At 47.0% G+C, this 19,814-nt stretch overlaps 3 protein-coding genes and 1 long non-coding RNA gene across 8 annotated transcripts in view; 2 read left to right on the forward strand and 2 right to left on the reverse strand.

Annotated features, from left to right (window-relative positions):
- The window catches only part of LOC120299423, a 2,865-nt gene extending 2,365 nt beyond the window's left edge, over positions 1 to 500 (reverse strand). Inside the window, exon 1 of the long non-coding RNA XR_005554416.1 lies at positions 361 to 500. This is a non-coding gene — a long non-coding RNA (uncharacterized LOC120299423). The remainder of the gene's footprint in view (positions 1 to 360) is intronic.
- The window catches only part of LOC120299414 (vitamin K-dependent gamma-carboxylase-like), a 22,274-nt gene extending 19,581 nt beyond the window's left edge, over positions 1 to 2,693 (forward strand). Inside the window, exons 13-15 of the mRNA XM_039324247.1 lie at positions 491 to 638; positions 780 to 975; positions 1,405 to 2,693. Coding sequence (XP_039180181.1) covers positions 491 to 638; positions 780 to 975; positions 1,405 to 1,564 — 504 coding nt within the window. The 3' untranslated portion in view covers positions 1,565 to 2,693. The remainder of the gene's footprint in view (positions 1 to 490; positions 639 to 779; positions 976 to 1,404) is intronic.
- POLB (DNA polymerase beta) overlaps positions 775 to 19,814 on the reverse strand; it is a 27,456-nt gene continuing 8,416 nt past the window's right edge. Inside the window, exons 11-16 of one of the 5 annotated variants that reach the window (XM_039324254.1) lie at positions 19,672 to 19,758; positions 18,476 to 18,540; positions 17,371 to 17,510; positions 13,207 to 13,299; positions 3,696 to 3,774; positions 775 to 895 (exon numbers count right to left, since the gene is read on the reverse strand). In XM_039324254.1, coding sequence (XP_039180188.1) covers positions 3,716 to 3,774; positions 13,207 to 13,299; positions 17,371 to 17,510; positions 18,476 to 18,540; positions 19,672 to 19,758 — 444 coding nt within the window. In that variant the 3' untranslated portion in view covers positions 775 to 895; positions 3,696 to 3,715. Of the gene's footprint in view, positions 896 to 966; positions 1,014 to 3,695; positions 3,775 to 8,857; positions 11,379 to 13,206; positions 13,300 to 16,583; positions 16,898 to 17,370; positions 17,511 to 18,475; positions 18,541 to 19,671; positions 19,759 to 19,814 lie in introns of those variants that run through there. The other 4 variants (XM_039324253.1, XR_005554415.1, XM_039324255.1 and 1 more) reach the window with 4 other exon arrangements.
- DKK4 (dickkopf WNT signaling pathway inhibitor 4) lies at positions 5,860 to 13,183 on the forward strand. The gene is made up of 4 exons (XM_039324259.1): positions 5,860 to 7,393; positions 8,219 to 8,372; positions 8,638 to 8,772; positions 11,112 to 13,183. Exons 1-4 carry the CDS (start codon positions 7,283 to 7,285, stop codon positions 11,363 to 11,365), a joined length of 654 nt encoding a protein of 217 aa, XP_039180193.1. The 5' UTR covers positions 5,860 to 7,282; the 3' UTR covers positions 11,366 to 13,183.

Here is a 19,814-nt window from a genome sequence, read left to right on the forward strand (position 1 = left end):
CTCTTTGCCTCCTAAAGAAATATCTCGACAGTGCTGTGTTTCACTATTCACAATGACAATGCAGCGAGATTAAATGGTTTTGCTGGAAGAGAAGGAAGGGGGGGGCCTTCCCTGTCCTGCCCAGTGAAAGAGTCTGCCAAGGGTTGGAAGAAGCATGGCACCATAAGTCCGTGTGTGTGTGCATATGTGTGTGTATGGATCTACAGACACACACACATAGCTGTATGCCAATACATCTGCACAGCTAGCTATAGCCCCTGTGCAGTCCACCTGTTGCCAGTTGGAGTTGGGTTGCCCTGTGCGTCTTCAGGTGCCAGCTCCTCTCACAAGCTGGGCTATCTGGGAAGGCATATTACTTACCAACTTTAGGACCGGCCTAGATACTGAGGCTCCCCTGGCCCTTAGGAAGGGAGCCCTCTGCTGCTTAGGGGCTGTCCCCAGCTGCCTTTGGCTGCCCAGAGCCTTTGCCATTTTCTCTTCTTGGTCACAGCTGCCAGCCGGGGAGTACCACAAAGTCTTCACAGTCTCTCAGGAGCCCTCCTGCTACATGTATCTCTACGTCAACACAACCGAGGTGGCTCTTGAGCAGAACTTCACTCGACTTCAGGAGTTGCGGGAGAAAGTTCAGAATGGGACTGGTAAGCCTGCAAACAAGCCGGGTGTCCGGACAGGCCCTCTGCATATCAACCCTGGACTGTGACTTTTTTCTCTGTAGTAGCCTGGTCTTCAGAAGATGTTTCACCTTCTAAAACCTGTTTTTGTCCCTTCCCTCTTCGCAGAAACGGAGCCTCTCCCCCCAGAGTTGCAGCCTATCTTGGAAGATTCTCTGGAAAACGTGACAAAGGTAGATCCGGTGATTCAGGCTTTCCTCCACCGCCAGCGGCGCTTGGAGGAGCTGCAAAGAAGACACAACGTCACCCTGGCCGAGCGGCTGCAGCGTCTCATAAGCAAGAAGTACTTCATTTTCCGCAGGAGGTGAGAGAGGAACTTTTGGGTGGATGAGGTCCTTCTCTCTGTATTAAATAACTTTATTACAAGTTTTAGTTAAAATAGTAAAAGATAATACAAACTAAAAAAAATAAATATAAAACCAGAATAAAGGGTGCAAGAAAAGAGAAAATTAAAGAACAATAGATAATAAAATACTAAGAAAGTGACTTCCCACCCTCATCATGCCAAGTATAAACAATTTCATGATCTTTTCCTTTCCTGTAAATTAATAGATAAAAATCTCCCATAACCCCTAACTGTGGGCAAATCCAATAAATATCATCTTCTCCAGTCTGGGTATCAGCAAAAAAACCTAAAGCAGACTTTTGTGTGGGATGTGCATTTTTACAACTCTTGTGCTCTTCAAAAAAAAGCTCAGTTTGGATTGTGTTGTGTGCCTCCTTTTGCCCACAGCCTCCTGATGACCTGCATCTCCCTGCGGAACCTGGTGTGGGGCCGCCCCCCCCTCCCTCAGCTGGCCCAGGAGGTGGCCTATGCCAACATGCAAGAGGCCAGCCGGCAGGAGAGGGCTCCGCAGGGGCCAGAGCAGGGGCCAGAGCGCTTGGACCTCTGAAAGTCCTCACTGCCTCAACCACCGCCAGGAGCAGGAGGGATGTAGCCAGGCCTAAGAAGTCACCCTCTGTTGCTTAGCCAGAGCCCACTCCTCTTCCAGATGCCCCCTTTCTGCGACTAGGGGGCTGGGGTCTGAGCCAACGTGATCCTCTCCTGCCCTAGACAGAGGGTAGAACTTACCCTTGCAGAAAATGCTGCAGGCAGGAAGAGGGAGGGCAGACTTTGTGGGCTCAGCTGGCCAGCACAATTATAATCCCTCTTTGATGGAAGGAGATCAAAGATCCCACTTTTAAAACAGTTGTCTTTTCTTTGGTGGGTCTTATGATCCCACTGCGCAGCTGCGAGAAAGGATTTGGGCAGAGGGGCTGCTTTTAGGATACTGTGGCAGTTCCTTTATTAGGACTGATTTAATAAGCCAAGGGGGTTTCAGTTCTTTGCTGCCATGTGGCCAGCTAAGCAGCTTGTGGGTGGGAGAGAAAGGAATGTTTGAATCCAGCCAGGGACAAAAGAAAGCCGGTCTGGCTGGCCATTTCCTAATAGCTGCCTTGCTCCTCAGTGGATTTTAGAATTTCCTCTCTCGGCTTTCTGGCATTTCTGTTTGCCACGGATGCTGAGCCAAGGATCTCTTCTCCGGTCATGAGGCACCTCCCCCTCTCTCTTAGCCCCTATCCCGTAATACTCCGTACTTGCAACATAAACCCATAGACATTCCCAGTTTCTTTAGAGTTTTACAAGGAAAAGGGCTGGCTACATTTCATGTGATTAAGACAAAATGAGTCTCATTTTTTAAATTAAAAATTATATTGTGCAAAAGTCTCTGTGTTTTTGATATCTAAACTGTGCAAGTCAATGTTTCTGTCATTAGCTGAGTCTTCAGGCTGTAAGAAATCATTGGCCACCAGCATCTGATGGTGCCATCTTTCCTTTGCCTTCTCTTCCTCCATTCATGTCTCCTGGCAACTTTGATTCTTCTTCATGGACAGAAATGTCTGTAGCAGGCCTTTAAGTAAGCTGCTCTTACCATATATACAGTGGATATAAGAAGTCTACGCAGCCCTGTTAAAATGCCAGTTTTTAATTGAATTGAATAGCTTATATGTTACATTAAACATGGGAAAATTCTGAAGTGATTTATCTTGGTCTGATTTTTTTTACATATCAAAAACCTGGCATTTTTATATCCACTATAGCAAATGGCAACCCTTATCCTATAAAGCTAGGAGACAGTGGTCAATTAGGAAATTATTACATTTAATAAAAGTCTAGCAGGTCTGGTAAAAAGCCTAGTATACTTACTTTAACTAAAAATTAAAATAAAACAAAAGCATCAAAATACACTCTTTTAAAAATAACATAAAACTGAAAGAGGAGGCACTTAGAAAGGCCCAGGTTACTGAGCCTTGACTCTACCCCATAGAGCTGAATGAAAATGATTTAATCTTCTGGAGAGATTGACAAAAACATTCAGGGAAGTTAAGGTGGCTAAAATGTGAGTCAGCAATGCGATGTACTTGCCACAGAGGCAAATGCTATCATCTAGGAATGCATGAATAGAGGCATAGAGTCCAGAGTATGGGCACCGTCATCCTTTGCTCTGCCCTAGTCAGCCCCCCCCCCCCCCCCCGGAGGCCATTGCCTGATTCTGGGCACCCCTGTTTAACAAGGACAGTGACGAGCGATTCTTCCCAGAAGCAGAGCCTGGCTTGACCTCCAGGTTGACCGTGGCCTAGGACCCTGAAGATGAACGGGTGTTTCCCTCTCTCCTCTCCCCCAGCACTTGTGTGTTTCACTCGCGTCTAAGGAGGAAACCTGAAATCAGCTGTGACACCTCTTGTGATTTCTTCAGTACCAGCACAAGAATTGGGAAGAAATTTGGTCCTAAAATAAAAACATCCAGTTGCCACGATTTCTGTAGCTGAATGGCCCTTCCCTTTCAATAAATCTAGTTAAAAAGATGGTGAGAAACCAACTGTTTAACTTTAACCAGCTGCTGAGGGCTTGGTGCTGGGTCTTTCTCCCCCCCCTTTTAAACCAACCTTTCAGTAAAGAATGTATTTATTTAGCATATGATGAGAACACGACAGAAGTAAGCACATACACACAATCCACATAATTATATACAAAATGTTTACCTGGGTATGGCAATGGCCGCCTAACTGGATGTCTGATACAGCTGTCCAGGCGATGCCTCTGGTGTTGCTTCGTGGAGATCTAAAGAACCAGAGAACGCAGGTCGTGAGCAATCTTGCACAATATGTTTAATTGCGTATCAGCACCACAATCACAATAATCCATCCCCACTGATACAGGGTCTTCCAGCGTCACACCTAATTCTGTTAAGTTTTGTCAGGACAGAGCAAGGCAGTCAAAACCAGAGGGCTTAGTAGCAAGATCACTAACGGTGAGGCCCCAAGAAGGTACCTTGGACCATTCCTCTCTCTGGGAATTCTGTGGGCTAAACTGGGCAGATGTTAAGACAATTGAATAGCAAAGGACTACACTCATTTAATAGCTAAACCCATTTGTAAAACCCAGTTTGGTGGTCTTTCAAAAGAATAGTTTTCAGAAAGTGCTGTCTGGCATGAGGTGGGTGGTGGAAATCAGTCTCCACTCTCTCCTGCAATGCAAGCCAAAATGGGGTATGGTGATCAGTGACCAGAAAGGGGGTGGGATGCCTCGCAGTAGCCTAAAACGACCTGCAGGAACTAATCGTATCTCCCGTCAGCTGTCAGTAAGGCAAACTTGTGTTTAGGAGCAGAAGCTCATTTCTTTCAAAGCAGAGGAGGAGATGGCTGAGAATGAGATAAAACAAGCATCATGAGGACATGCCAGGAAAAAATGAGGTTGCCAGAGCCTGCTTACATTTGTTGACAAGCAGTTAAGAGGAGTCCCTGTGTCCATCTGAAACCAAAACATTAAAGCATGTCCCAAGTCTTATTCTATAGGACTTGTCTTAGCAGTCTAGCCAGGGTGACTTGGGGAGAGATGCCATCATGTCAACAACCAGCGGCACCTTCCTGTTGCAGAGTAACCAATTATTTGACTTCTTCCTAGTATACAGGTAAAGATGTTGAGCAGCTGTGCTGTGTTGTGTATCTGACAAGCTTAAACTGGTTATAAGTCTTCAAACAAACCACCAAACCAACTGTCTATCAGAAGATCTTGCCATTAAGCCTGACACATCTGCATTTGATACTAGTAGTGTCTTTTCGCACAGAAAGAAGATGGGGAGATGGCATTATGGAATGCTACTATCAGTGTCAGATTCTTGAGACTATTTAAAAATCATTAGTTGGTCATACATGGGAAAAGTGATTTGCCCAGTATCATCCCTTTAAGCACCTCTTTAAAAAACGGGCTGCCAGATGTGCTTTATAAGGAAAAATACCAAGGATGCATGGTAGCATTGCCAAATAGAGTGCACAATATGCAACATCTTGTCATACATAAACCAAATTTAAACTCTGGACTGAATGCATTTTTCTTCCCAGTACAGGTGCAATGATTACAAATATATATACTGGTGATATCACATCTATTTTATGTGTTTTAAATGTAAGTCTGGAAGCATAGTTCTTGCTGATCATCACCCTTCTCTCCAAAGACTGGCATTTCAGCTTTCGTCTTTTTAGCTTCAGTGTTGGGAATTCAAACCTTTAACTCCATTTGAAGCTTCTAATGAACTTCTATGAGGAAGGCAAGGATGCTGATGCTGGTTTACATGTAATTTAATATTCTGGAGCACCTCTCCAGCAAGTCCTTCCATCCCAATAACAAAGAACATTTAGAGGTGAACAGGACTTATTTCAGTCAGCTCTCAGGCTATTTTAAATGCTTACTGTATTTATTTACATCCCACCTTTATTTTCAAACATCTCAAGCTGGTAAACATATCTAATAGACCAGGGGTCCCTAATCCTTGGGCTACAGCCTGTTCAGAACTGGGCTGTGCAAGCAGCAGGTGAGCACATGCGCATAGCTCCATTCCCCTCCGCCATGGGATTTAGCTGCAGAGTCCCCCCATGCCTTGATCTCCTCTTGGTTGCTTTCGTGAGCCGACATTCCTTGTACAGTTCCCCAGATCAAAATACGTCTCCAGATTGACCATTATTGCAGATCTAGCCTAATGTTAGACCTGCCCCAGGTAGATCCTTAGGAAAGAAAGACCCTCGACTCCATTTGGTTGAAGTGATAGGTTCTTTTACTAAGGATTAGTGGTTGCAGCAAAAGTGAAAGTAGATCTGAGTATTCCCACGCAGAAGTTACAAGTTTTTCTCTTTCTGTGACTCTCCCACCTTGACCAGATTTTCAGTGTCCAATAGCATCCCGGTCTGATGTTTTGGGAACCACTTTGATGTTAGGTGCATGGTGAAAATGCTTCTTTGGAGCCTGATGCTTCTCAATCTGTTTGCAGTGAGTTCAAGCTGAAGACATTCAACTTATGGTGATAGTGGAAGCACAGATGAGAGGACGAAAGAATGGGTCAATTGCAATAAAAAAGAATTACAAGCTAAAAACATCTCCTTAACAGAGAAGGAACTCAGAATGTCTGGTCTCTTTGAATTAGTAGGATTTTAGGATTTAAAAAGCAATGATGTAGATTAGTCATTGGGTTAATACACATAGGGTTAGTTTAGATGGCCTGAAGTGACACCGAGGCCAAGGGGGGCAGAACATCAACCAAATGATGAAAAAACAAAAGCTCCCTTGAGGAGAACAGCAAGAAGCAGTTTGATTGATCTGCAGACCCCCCCTACCCACCAAGGAAATGGCTTTCAAGAAAGACATGCCTTGGCTGAATGGAGATCCGATTGTTCAGACTGGAATAGGATAGGAAGGTAACAGTGGGTCCTTCCCCACTGACTTATTTTGGATGTTGAGGGAGCAGACGGCGACCACTTGTGGCCCAGTCTGGGCGAGCTTAGAGCAAGAGACAGTTCACCATTTTGTTGGTCAAATGGTTTTGTTTCAGTTTGTGATATAAAGTCTTTCTATGTCATGTAGGATTTGGCTGGTATTAAGACCTGAAAGATCCAGGAAGTGTCTTCTTAATTCTTGAGAACAATAGCGGCATTTGTGGCCAGGGGGGAAAGAGGGCTTCCTTCAAAGTGGGACCCGCCTGGCTGCAGCAGGTGTTTCTGGGCAGCTGCTTAAAGCTGAAAATGCCCCATGTTGCCCCGCTCACTTCCTTCCCACCACAGTGTGGTCAAGTGAACCATCTGTCAGCTGTGAAAGCAGATCTCAGAACAAAACCACTCTTGCAAGGGATTACAAAGACCAGGAAATTCAGGTGATTACCAACAGGTGCCTTTGATACCTACATCCGTCTCTCTTTCTGGCCCTTTGAACTGACTTTGATATGCTGTAATTAGGAATTGTTGGCGAGAGGAGGAGCTGGCCCCTGCTGGCCCGCTTCCCTCCTAGATCCCTTTGAATGTTTGTTTTGAAGTAGTGATCAAAGGGATTTTCAGAGACTGGGGGGTCCAAAGAGGAAGAAAAAGTGAAGCAGGCCACTATAAATAAGGTGGTGGAAATGGCCTTAGAGGCAGGTTAACTCCTTAGTCTCTTATAAGCAGAGCATCACTCTGACAGCCGTTGCGCAGGTGGCCCAAATGCTCAATAAATGTATCATTGAGTGATATTTTAGCCCTGGAAACTAAGGTCTACAAGGAGCTTCGGCGACATCTCCAGGGACCATCAAAGTCCTGCAGGGCAGAAGATGGAGGCTACCTTCCTTTTGGGGCTCACTTGCCTCTGCTCCCCTTTGACTGCTCTGGTTCTTGACTTCAATACCATCAGGGGCTCATCTGAAGTGTCCACTCCCAGGAAGGTGAGAGGTCATGGGGCAGCTATTTGCAAAGAATGCTTCAGACGAAGAGACTGTACTTAGCAGAAGTCTTATTTAGGCTAGATCCTGGTACCACTGAGTGTCTCACGGATGACTTCTGAGTCTGAAATGCATGTAACACATTGCGTATTGTTATGAATTTGCACTCGGGACCTGACTTTTGGGCCAGGGATTTGCTCATATACAGCTTCCTTCATTTCTTCCCCCCCTTTCTATTTGGTGGGGGTCTTGCTTAGGGAATTATCCAGCTGTTCTCCGGAAGCTAAAATAGGAGTTCCCAAGCGAACACTGTGAGTGATGGGGAGTTCAGCCTGGGGACAAACCACTTGTCTGGTTTAGGATATCTTGCTGAATATGGCAAAAGTCCCTCCCTCTTGCTTAAGGAGTCCAGGGGGGGAGGCAACCAAAACATGGTGGGGGCATGTCTGTTTGAGCTAACCTGGACACCATTTAAAACATGGGGGGGAATTTAAGAGGCTGCCCCCAGCCCTTCCTGCTCTGGGACTCTGCAGAGGATTTATTAGGATAAAGAGCTTCCGTCCCCTTCCCAGGGCCACCTCAGGCAGAAAGGGTCTGCATTACTTAGGAAGGGATTCCAGGGTGCTATTTCTAACGAGCACCCTTCCACTAGCTAACAGCTTGGATTCCCTGGTCTGTAACGCATAGCCCAATTTAGACTAACACACCCTCCCCCCCTTCCTGGCAAAGGTCTTGGACTAAGATTTTGCACCTCTGAATCTTGTTTCCTTCTGGTTCTCTCCCCCCCCCATCTTCTAACAATTCTCCCTCCCTCCCTCCTTTCTACAGAGCACACAATGCTTGACAGACAAAGATTGTCGTTTGGGGAAATATTGTTACAAGCCCCAAGAGGAACAACTTCCCTTCTGTGCTCCCTGCCAAGGTTTACGAAGAAGATGCCATGGAAAGGGGATGTGTTGCCCGGGGATGACCTGCATCAACGGTGAGTTTTAGCCCCCGCAGCCCCTCCAGGAGCCCTCCTCAAGGCTTAGAGGGGGGAGACCGGACTGGGCTAGGAGGCGGGGGCAGCACCCACTTGCTTTCTTATCTGGGCAAAGTCTGATCTCTCACGCAGGGCCCACCTGTGATCCCAACCCACCTGTTACCCTCCCTTGTTCCCCCCCCCTGTCCAGTGCCCAGCTGGATGGGGCAGGAGGGCCAGGTAGCTGGGGACAATTGTAACCTGAGCTTCCTCTGTTGGATGCCAGATGTGTGTGCCCAGGTGGCTGAGGAGCAGAGAGACGGGCGACAGATTGACTTGAGTGCCAAGGAACGACGGGCACGTCCAGCTCAAGCCGGGCATGTCCGGAAGGAGGGAGCTCGGCCGAGGACACGGAGCCCAGGTAAGAGAGGGAGCAGGAGTCTCCCGCAAGCACCCGAGGGCTCTTCATCCCCAGCAAAGAAAGAAGCCGTAAGAATAGCATATTCTTTAAAGATCAATCATTTATGGAGAGAATTTTAGAATTTCTCAACCTAAAACAATTCAGTTACAGTAAGTCCAAGTTGGGGGAGGGGTAATGAATAATTTGGCAATGAGGAATATGTGGCCCCATTGCATTAAATCTCAGTGTGACAGGAGCCGATCCCCTTCGCTTGTGGGGCGCAGTGTGGTCTGCTCTTGTGGTGGCAATAGCAGGGCTCGAGTCAGATAACACACCAAGCCATGATTAGTTGAACTAGGGCATGTCCACAAAGCTATACACCAGCAATGCGGCTTATTGATTAAGATGAAGGATTAGATGGGAAGAGGTCAGTTTCAAGAGGCCACTGGGTGAGCTGAGGGCCAGCCACTCCCATCCCAATCTACCTCACGGGGTTGTGAGGATGAAATTTGGGCTGCCCCATCTATATTTCCCTCTTCGGGGGGAAAGCGTGCAATGCCCTAGATGTAGTCATGGCAGGGTAACTGTCCACTTTGGGGCCCACAGACACAGGGGACCTAGCCGGACCTTCATTCCTTAAAAACCTACACTGGATCATGGTCTGTCACAGGCAGGCAGGGCCCAGGAGCAACCGTAGTTGTTGCTAGGATGCTGGGCAGGGCCGGGTGACAGGCAGGCAGGGCAGCAGGCAAGCCTCCAGGCGATTTGCCCAGGTGACTGCCGTGGGGCAGAAAACCATAACTCTTCCCTGCCAGCTGAGAATGTCTGGAGTTTGGCAACCCAGTTTGGGTAGACCCAGAACAGGCACAACCAAAGGATCCCCCTAGGTGGCCCCCCTCCTCCCCTGGAGCAGCCTGTGTGCACCAGCCGTCTGTCCCTCAAACAGTCTCCAGGTTTTCAAGGGACAACTAATATTGGGATGGGTGCCCATCTGAGCAGTTTGTCTGCATTCCAGAAAGTGGGATGAAAGAGAGAAGACAAGCAGGGTTTCCGTCATGGCTCATGCTAGGGACTGGACTGCCAGCAATCCCAGGGCTGGTCTGGACCCACTCTCTGTTGGGCCATTGCCAGACCCACCTTCCATCAAGTTGTGGAGTAAGCTGTGTGGTTTGAGATGGGAAATAAGCCAAACCTCGTTTGAAAGAAGTCTTTCTAGGCAATGTCAGAATTGGCCCATCTTGCCCTCTTATCCTGGCCAGGCCAATACACATCCAAACAAGTAAAGGCTTTTCCTTCCTCCGAATTCCATCTTAAAGAAATATTTCCTTCCTTGGCTACTGTTAGAGAGGTTAATTGAAGCTCTCAGCTACTGGGAACTTCATTGGCTGAGATCTGGGGGAATCCTTGCTTTACATTTCCAGGTGGTGCCCCAAATGGCCTGGGATCATCCAAATATGTTGCTTGCTTCTGGAAATCAGCCAGGTTCAGCCAGGATAGAACCATTTTGGTTCCTTAAAATGTTTCTTCAAGACTGGAATGGTGGCATAAGAGCAGAACCCCCCCCCCCCAAGATGTTCTCTCTAGACTTGGAACACAGTTGATTCCAACTGTCTGTGTCGCAGGGACTACCTTTAAACTTCAGAAATAGACAAAAAGTGAGTTTACCTCATTCTTTCCAGAAACATCTTCACCTTTGGCCCCCTGAGAGGTGGAGAGGCAGAGCTGCAACCTCCACACTCCCAAATGTGGCTGACCCTCTTCTAGGAGAAAGCAAAGGAGGGTTTGCCGTGGCAACATCGCCAGTCTTTCCTGCAGGGAAAGAAATGATGCACTGCAGGGGGTGGAAATCCCTGGTGGGTAGATGGCCCTTTTCCTCACGTGATGCAGAACTATTCTTTGGCCGTGGAGAGCTGGTGGGGAACACCGGCAGCCCCCCAAGGCATGCGTCCAAAGGTTGGTTCAGTAGGAGTGGCCCTTGCCACCTCTACGAGGAGGGCCCAGGCCAGATGGTGGGACAGTGAATGCTACCAGCGTGGTGGTGGTCTTCTAGGAGCTGCGATGGGGAAACCCAGCTTTCCTTTCTCAACCGCTGCCCTGTGAGGTAGACTAGTCCATGTCACGTGGTAACCGCTTGGTCTGAGTTTAGCTCACCACTGCTCTTAAAACAGAGTGCGGGAGGGAGGCACGGTTGCCGTGCCACCTGCAAGGAGGGACTGGCTGCCCGATGAAGTGGCTGGTCTCCGGACGTCACCCAGCTGTATCTGCCTCTGGCGCCATTCAACCTCACTGTCACCCAGCAATGCAGCCTCCAGAACCAGGGTTTGCTTCTGAAAGAGCTGATCACTGTTTGCCTCTCACAGCTGGCACGGGAGAGCGCTGCCTCCGCACCTCCGACTGCGCCCAAGGGCACTGCTGTGCCCGCCACTTCTGGGCCAAGATCTGCAAACCTGTTCTCCTCGAAGGGGCCGTGTGTTCCGGGCGAGGGCAGAAGGATGGTGGGGCGCCAGGCCCTGAGATCTTCCAGCGCTGCGGTTGTGCATCCGGTCTGGTTTGTCAACGGCCCCTCCAGGGTGCCCCACAGAGAGCTCGTCTGCGTGTCTGCCGCAGCAGCTAAGGAGAGTCTGAGCCTGGAAGACGGCAGAAGCAAAGCACCCATGGACCAGTCCACAAGGGTTGGCTGGCTGCGCACCCAGCGTTACAGACATTGTGCCCCTTAGGACCTGGCTCATCACCCAGTTACCCATACTTGAGCTGGCAGAAGATTAACTAGCATGAACTTTGCTGCCCCCATTTCTGCTCCTATCTCTGACCTGGCTTATCTCTGGAGTGTGTGTGTGGGGGGGGGGGGAGTGTCCTAATTACAGTAAGTAAAGCCATCAATAGATTCCTCCGTCTTCCTGCTTGCCCCCCTTTTAAGTATCAGCAGCTGGTGGGGAAAATGCATTAATTTTGGTAGGGCTGCAGTGGGAGATGAGGCTGGAGGCAGGAAGCCAGTCAATCCTTGGCTTTTGCACCCTGCATGCCAAGAATGGAAAAAAGACAGCGAAAGGAGAGCCACAATTCCTTCAGAAATGCTCTTTTTATGCCAGACCTGCTGATATTAATGTTGCTAAAGCTGCCTAGATCTGAGCAAGAGCCTCTCTCCCGGCGTCTCTTTTGGGCCAAACATAAACAGAAGTCCTTCCCTTCTGGTTCTTTCAACCTTGTTGACTTATGCAGGGGTCCCCAACCTTCCCGGCTTTGTGGACCAGTGGGGGGAGGGGGAAGAGAGGAAATGGTTCCATGTGAATGGTAGGCACTCATGCATGCACAGCTCCATTTGTGCAAGCGGTGGGCACTCGTGCCCATGCGTCAAGCCCCATTTGTGCAAGCAGCGGGTGCACCCCCACTCACACATCTGGAGCTACACATGGCGCGAGTGCTTGCACTGCTGTTCTCAACAGGCCGCGGTGCAGTACCGGGCTATGGCCTGGGGATTGGGTACCCCTGGCCTAATGCAACAGAAGAAGCTGCTCCCCCCCCCTCAATAACTTGGGAGTGCTCCAGGGAAGGCTGGTGTGGAGCTGAGCCAAATGAGGTCGTCACTCTCTCTCTCTCTGCTGACCCTTTGCTGTCCACTTCACCAGCGGAGGGCCAGCCCTCCCCTCTGCAGCCTCTCCTCTGCAAAAGTGCTTTTTGGCCTGGGAGATGAAGCTGCCCCCTCTGTCTCTCCCCCCCCCAGTCCCCTACCCCCCCTTCTGCCAGCGGCTTTCGAGATCTGTGAGAAATGAAACTGAAGAGGTGCAAAATGGGCAAGCAGGGGCAAGACTGTTTTTTAAAAGAAATAATTCTTCTGAGCAACCCCCTTTTCTTATGTCTAAACTAGCCAGAATAAATGCAAGGGTTGGTGAAGGCTGCGATCTCTTCTGCTGGGATCAGACTTTTTCCTTAAAATACAACTCCCTCAAATGCTAACGAGGAAAGGAAGCGGCCACAGCTTCGATTCTTGGCAATAATGTACAGCGAATGTTTCTACAAGTAATCCTTGGCTTACATCCAGTCAAAGCTACAATGGATCTCTAGTTACCTGCAACCTGGCATTAATGTTACGACTGCTGCCCTCCTCAGTCATGTGACTGCATTTCGGGTGCTTGGCAACTGGCTCAGTTATGATGGGTTGCCATATCCTACAGTCACATGACCATGATTTATGACCATTTTGCCAAAAAAAGCCATTTGGAAGAATGGATTTGTTTAGCAACCATGTGATTCACTTTATGACCATCATAAAAACGGGCACAAAATTGAGTCTAGTCATGTGATGCCTTGACTTTCAACCCCAATGACTTCCAACTGAAATTCTGGCTCCACAGTGGCCATAAGGATTACCCGAACCGCCGTTTCACCCACCCTCGTTCACTCAAGCAGCAGAAAAGTGTTACCCGATTTACATTTATGCTGACCACGTAACTTCACCTGTAATGGAACGGAAGGTGGGATCACTCTTATCAAACACTGGGTTCTTCCTCGCCGCTCTGTTCATGAGCTTTCCTCCAGTACTCGAACCCACTGAAGAATAGGATGATACAAATTTGATTATTCCAATCGCCAAGCCCCAGGCTATTTCAGGGGTGCAGCAGATAAAGGAGAGCGCCTTTGCAGATGTAAATACTATGGGATAAGTTAAAGCATGGGTAGAGGCTTTATTTTGTTTCCCATACTGTATCAGTCATCTGATGAGGGGTGGGGGGGGGGGGCAGGTACATGCACCAACCAATCTTCGTAACGTGGGAATTGGGGCTGGGAAAAAGTTCTAGGTTTGCATACGTATTCTGCTTTTAGACATAAGGTTAATGTCATTTTGGAATAGCACTAAACCTGTGCTTAGATGTATCCTGAAAAAAACAGTCTGGTAGATATGGGGGTGAGAGATGCAAGGTGAAGTGGGGAAGCGCTCTCTCATTGCATCAAGCAACACTTGTCAGCTGCTTCAAAAAGAGAAATCATTTGTTTAAATAAAGGTAGAACAAAGGATAAGAGATGCATTCAGAAAGAGCATGTCTAATGGAATGTGTGGATGACCTTGGCAGAGGAGGAAACGATATGCTGCCTAAGGAATAATCAGACAAGCAAGACAGAGGAGTTCCCAGGGGGTCAGAGAAAGAAACTTAAGAAGGGCCTAACTTAACTGATTTGACTGTTAAAAAACTCGATGTTAAAGGCAGCAAGTTTGTATCTTCAGACTTGCAAGATTATATCAGCCTCCCAGGTAAACCTAAACCAGACAGGAGACAGAATTTGATGAGCTAAATCTACTTTATTGTAAGGCTATTATAAGGCTACATTAACAAATCAAAAGCCCTGGACAGGAAGGCCAGAAAAATAATGACAATGAATCATGACCTACATTCATACAACGATGTTGATAGACTCTACTTATCAAGGAAAATGGGTGGCATGGAATGTTGCAAGTACATCAGGCAGTTAAAGAAAAAAAGGACACTGGAAGAATATCTGAAGGACAAAGAAGAAGATGCACTGAAGCTAGTATAGCAGAAAGGCCTACTGAGTACTGGAAAGACAAAATTGGCCTACAAGAAAAACCAAATGAACAGAAAAGAGACACAGGAAGACAAAATATTACATGGCCACTACTTTAAAAATATAGCAGGCAAAGCAGATAACAACCTGGCAATGGCTAAGAGCAGGAACACTGAAGAAAGATACAGAGGGGCTTATTCTGGCCAAAGAAGACCAAGCCTTAGAACAACAAATGCACACAAAGCTAGAACTAAGAAGAGAAATGCTTCCACTGCAAAGAAGCTGAAGAAACATTAGACTACCTGGTAACAGTAGCTGCTGCAATAAGATTGCAGACTGACTACAGACAATGCATGACAAAGTAATAACAATGGTGCACTGGAATATCTGCAAGAAATACCATCTGCTTGCAAACAAGAACTGATGGGACCACAAAATAGTCAGAGCAATAGAAAATGAAGACGCTACAATGCTTTGGGACTTTAGAATTCAAACAGACAGGTAGCTGACACGTAACAGCCCTGACTTAACAACTGTCAATAAGAAAGTCAAAGAAAAGGTCTGGATAATGGACGTGGCAGTGCCTGGGGACAGCAGAATAGAACAGGAAGAACTGGAGAAGTCAAAATACAAAGACCTGCAAATAGAAATAAAAACAAAGATGGTATCAATAGTAATAGGCCTCCGGGGCTCACTGCTTTAGCAGAAATATGCTTGCCAGCCATTTCCTAGAGAACTTATTGCTGGACCACTGTGACAGCAGCCTTTGTGGGAATCTGCTCTGCTCTGATGACTGAGGCCGCTGCAAGCTCACTCTGCTTCTGTGGGCAGGGAGAGATCAGAGCTCTCCTTCTGGGCCCAACAGCCATCGGAGGTTGGAGGAATGGCAGGTGTCTGTCTGTGAGCAGCTGCCCTACCTTTTATCCCAGGAAGATGTTTTATGGAAAGGGGGAAAGGCAGGGCCTCTCTAGCTCCCACCCAAAACCACCATGCTAGTGCCCAATTTGTAGGATTGTGTAGATGTATTTCTGACACATTTCCAGGGTGGTCCGGAAGATTCTTGCATGCACATCCAAACATGTCAGAACATGTACCTGCCCACCACAGATTGGGTGCTGAAATGCCCAGCTCACGGGAGAACAGCTAAAGATACTCTTTCACCCCTCTCTGGGGGAGCAGCAGCAGGAGCACAGGGAAGATGGATCTCTTGGGCAGAGCCCTTTCCCAGGATCAAAACTGGCAGGTGACCTGTTCCCTGCAATAGAAGACCCCCTCCTCCTATTAAGGGAAGGGGTCTTCTACTGCATCTAAAGTTTCTGTCTCTTGGGGACAGATTCCCGAGTCTCCCTGGCTGCTAAGGCAGAATTGGGAATGAAGGTGAGCTGTGTTCTGCTGCTCACAGACTGGAGAGGAATACTGAACACTGCAGTCGATAGGTGCTCAAAAAGTATAACAGTTAATTCTAGAGTACTTGTGAAATAATGTCCAGTTAAAATATTTGCTTTGTGTGTGTCTAAACAAACCTCCAAAATAGCATTGGAGCATTTCTAACATGTAGGCTTCTAAAAGCATGCTTCTCATTTCTTTGAACCGCCACCTGTTCCCTTACAACTTGACTGGACTAAGCCCCTCACCTGATTCAGTTCTGTGGCTGGATGCTGCTGCTGCTGTGCATAATGTGAAACTTTTCACATCTCAAATGTAACTTCAAAGATCTACTGAGCTCTGCATTCTCTTGTCACCTCAGAGTGGCATGAAGTGCACGTGCCTGAGGCGAGAATGCTTGGCTTGGAGCTCCTCCCTATGAGTAAGCGGCTTGGTACCTTTCAACTGAAGTGGAAATCTAGAAGATTTTACAGGGTTTTCGATGCTTTCTAGTGAAGTCTTCTGCAAAATACTGGAAACACAATTTTCTTGAAACAACAGCTCTCTTCCGAGAGAAAAAAGTAAACAAATCCATATTTTTCAACGGTTATTCCTTCGTTTAAACTATTTTTGATCTGCTGCAATTGGAACAGGAATAAGCACTAGAAATACCTGCTTAAAATAAAATAAAATAAAAAGGTTTTGTAACGTCCTCGACATGGTTCCTACAGTCTCAACACTGGCTCTCCTTGGTGAAGGAAAGTTTGAGCATGAATAAAATTCTTGTCCAGGAGAGTTCTTGTGGGCAGAATCGCCCCAACTTCCCGAGACAAGGACAGCTTTTGAGGAATCAGCCAACTCTCACGACAGGATTTTACCTCCTCATTTGCTACTAATTATTTCAGGAAATTAGAAACATCGTAACTTTAAAGGAAGATAAGGTTGAATTTCTTTTTTAAATCAAGCCAAAGTAATGTTTCATGTTTATTGGTTATGGCAAATGCTTGATTTGCACGCTTGGTTTGCACGCTTGAAGCAGGTTTTAAAAACCCGTTGCTTCCCCCTCCTCTCCCTGCCACAGATTTTCCAGGACAGGACAGCAGTCAAGTCTAATCCCAGGACAGCTTCCAGCTCTGCTTCGGAAAGCACCTTCCAGGGCCTGGTGGCTATTCACTCCGCTCTTTCGGCTCCCGGTACTGCCACTGGAGGTAGTCAAAGATGTCCTTCTCGCTGTCCACAGGGAGTGGCTCCCCCGCAACTCCTGCCAATTCAGAGCCAGAGAGTTCCACCTGGTTATCACCCTAGCGAGAGAGGCCCAATTCCCCGGCCAGAAGGCCTGTTAAGTGAAGAAGAGGAAGAGGAGGCCTCCGATGCATAGGCAGCGTTGCTTTGTGGAAACAACTTCCACTTGGCCAGGCCTGACAGTGCCAGCTTCTGCTTCCTTCTAGAGGAGAGACCCTTCAGACCTTTTGCCAACCATTATAGGGAGAAGGACAGAAACCGGCAAAAGAGAACAAAAAGATTGGACGGCTATTAGCAGTGTTAACAAACGCCCATCAACCAAAGCATTCCTTCTTGTTGACACAAGAAAGCGTTTTCCTCGTCCTAAACTGATGAGGACTAGACAATACAACATGGCTTTGCTTGAACAAAATTTGGGATTTGTGGCATTACACTCAGGCAAAAAAGCTCTTTGTCAGCCAGCTCTCCGAGAGGACAAGGAAGAGTACTTACCAGTGACGCCGAGAGGCCGGATCGTGTACTCGTTGAGGGTGAAGCCCATTTCCAAGGCGTGGGCTCGCATGTTTTTATTGAAGAGGTCACTTCCAGTGAAGTAGAGGACTCCACAGTAATACTGGTCCTTGGGAATCAGCCTATGAGACAGTCAAGAGAGGCACTGGCACTGCTGGCCTGGCAGTGCAGGTAGTCCTCAAATTACAACATTAGTAGCTGCAGTGGTTACAATGCGAGATGCAAGGGAAGCACAGTGAGGCTTGGGGAGTGTGTTGGAGGATGGAGCAGGGAGGGTGCGTGAGGGTGCAAGGTGTGTATGTGAAGATACACAGGTGTGGCAAGCTTGGTGAAAGTGCACAAGAGTGTGAAGGAGGCACCCACAAAGCTTGGGAGGGTGCATGCTGATGCCCAAGTGGCAGAGGAGGCAAGGCTGGACTTAAGGCGGGTGTGCAGCAGTGTGCAGCTGGGAGGGCGCAAGCACTGAAGGGCCGAGCGTGGGAGTGTGGCTGGGGGAGACTTACCCTAGAGACTTGTGACCTTTCCTGCCAAGTTCCCCATTTACTTTTTGGGAAGCCAGCAGCAAACATCACAAACGGTAATCACATGACCAGGGGGAGAGGCAGAACTCTGGGGGGGGGGTTTACAGTTGTAACCACTATTCATTCAAGCACCGTTGTAATTTCGAATGGTGGCTGAATTAATGTCTTAAGTTGAGAACTTATGGAAGGAAACCTTCTAAGCTCCAAGGAAGATTTCTCCCTACTTTCCACAGAGATCCTGTATCACTGTCTGAGTCAGACTAAGTCCCTGTTTATCAAAGACATTCAGAATCTAAGCCCCACATGGCAGCAGCTGCTGGGAAGCAAAAACAGAAAGCCACAAGGTGTGGTTGTGGTTGATCCAGGTTGCTGAGTTCTTTCAACTACTCTGCTAATCTTGCTTACTAGTTGCACAGTGGTTCAGCTTGAGTTCTATGGATACATGGAGTTACACATCTATGACTTTTCCTTTTGTTTTTTCATTGTTCCTAGTAAGTTGGCTAAGCATGGACTCTACAACTTCCCTTTAAATACTGCTGGATTTTTAATCTCATCTTCTGATTTACCTGATATCAATTCTCCTGTATGGATAGATGATGTCATCATCTCTACTTGGGAGTTGACATACACCCTAGAACCAGAAGAACAAGAAAAAATGATTGCAGGTCTACCGTACTTCTTTCCAATATGGCAACTGATTAAATAAGAAATATAGAAAAGCAAAAAACTTGTCAAATTTTATAATTCTTTTAGAGCATTCTTCCATAAATCAATCAATTGGATATTGATTCAATTAACCACTATCTGTAAGAGAACACCAATCCATTATAGACAAGTTCAAATCACCAGGACCAGATGGATGATGATGATGATGACAATGACGACAACAACAATAACGACAATAACAACAACAATAATAATATTCAAAGCCGGATATCTGGCCTTTGGCTCTTAAGAGATCCTTTTGGACCTCTGCAGACAACATCCCTTGTGCCTATTAACATTAGCACTATTGCCTATGTTTGCAAAAGAAGCAATCTCAGAATATGTGCTCGATGTCCATGAAAAATACAGAATTCAGATCATGTTAAATGTAAAGTCAACTTTAGGAATGCTCAATAAAACAAGGCAATGAGAATCAGAGGTCAGTCGTGACATAAGGTAAAATTGGAGGGCATGTAAAGAGTACCACATTTTTTTCATCTTTTTCCAAATAGCTTTTTAGCAAAAAACAAACAAACAAAAAACCACAGCAAAAATGTCTCCACCTTAACACCCTTCTATTGAACAAAGCCAAAATTCTTCTGAAGCTGAAAACCTATCTGAAAGTCCTTCTGAGTTAACCTGAGTTTTTTTCTCTCAATTCTAATACTATAGATAGAACAGAACTGAACGGAGCAGAACAGAAAAGAACAGAGCAGAATAATACAATAGAATATACAGAGAATGGAATAGATGAGACAGTTCTGGGCTTTTCTGAATCATTTGCCCAGTTCAGTATTCTGCAATCTGACCCATTTTACTTATGTTGGGTTGGCATCTTCCCAAGTTCCCAGGCAACATTGCCAACCGTGGCAAAGCATCTCAACCAGGTTGGCCATAGGGCACGAAGGTGAGGAAGTCTGAGGGAAGGTGGTCATGAAACCACCTGTGGTCAGAAGAGGATCACAGACCAGCCCTCAGGGAGGCCATAATATTCCCCCGAGAAGCAGGACTTTTTAAGACACATAAAATATTTGTTTAGGAAAAAAAGAAGACTCACCATGAATTTGGTTTCTCCCTTTGAGAGTGTGTCTGTAACAAAGCAAATGCTTTCCAGCTGCTCCACAACTTGATGCAAAAGCTTTGGCTTGAAAAGAAACAACCGTGTCACAATCAGGAAGAGAATCAAACTGCTTGAGAATG

The sequence above is a fragment of the Crotalus tigris genome, unplaced genomic scaffold (genome assembly GCF_016545835.1).
Source record: "Crotalus tigris isolate CLP2741 ecotype Arizona unplaced genomic scaffold, ASM1654583v1 scf7180000024293.1627790, whole genome shotgun sequence".
Lineage (NCBI taxonomy): Eukaryota > Metazoa > Chordata > Lepidosauria > Squamata > Viperidae > Crotalus > Crotalus tigris.

Bases quoted from the DNA above. Each gene is read 5' to 3' on its own strand.
- DKK4 (XM_039324259.1), top strand. From the start codon at position 7,283: ATGGAGGCTACCTTCCTTTTGGGGCTCACTTGCCTCTGCTCCCCTTTG. The intron at 7,394-8,218 runs GTGAGAGGTCAT...TCCTTTCTACAG, and splicing joins AAGTGTCCACTCCCAGGAAG to AGCACACAATGCTTGACAGA. The intron at 8,373-8,637 runs GTGAGTTTTAGC...GTTGGATGCCAG, and splicing joins GGGGATGACCTGCATCAACG to ATGTGTGTGCCCAGGTGGCT.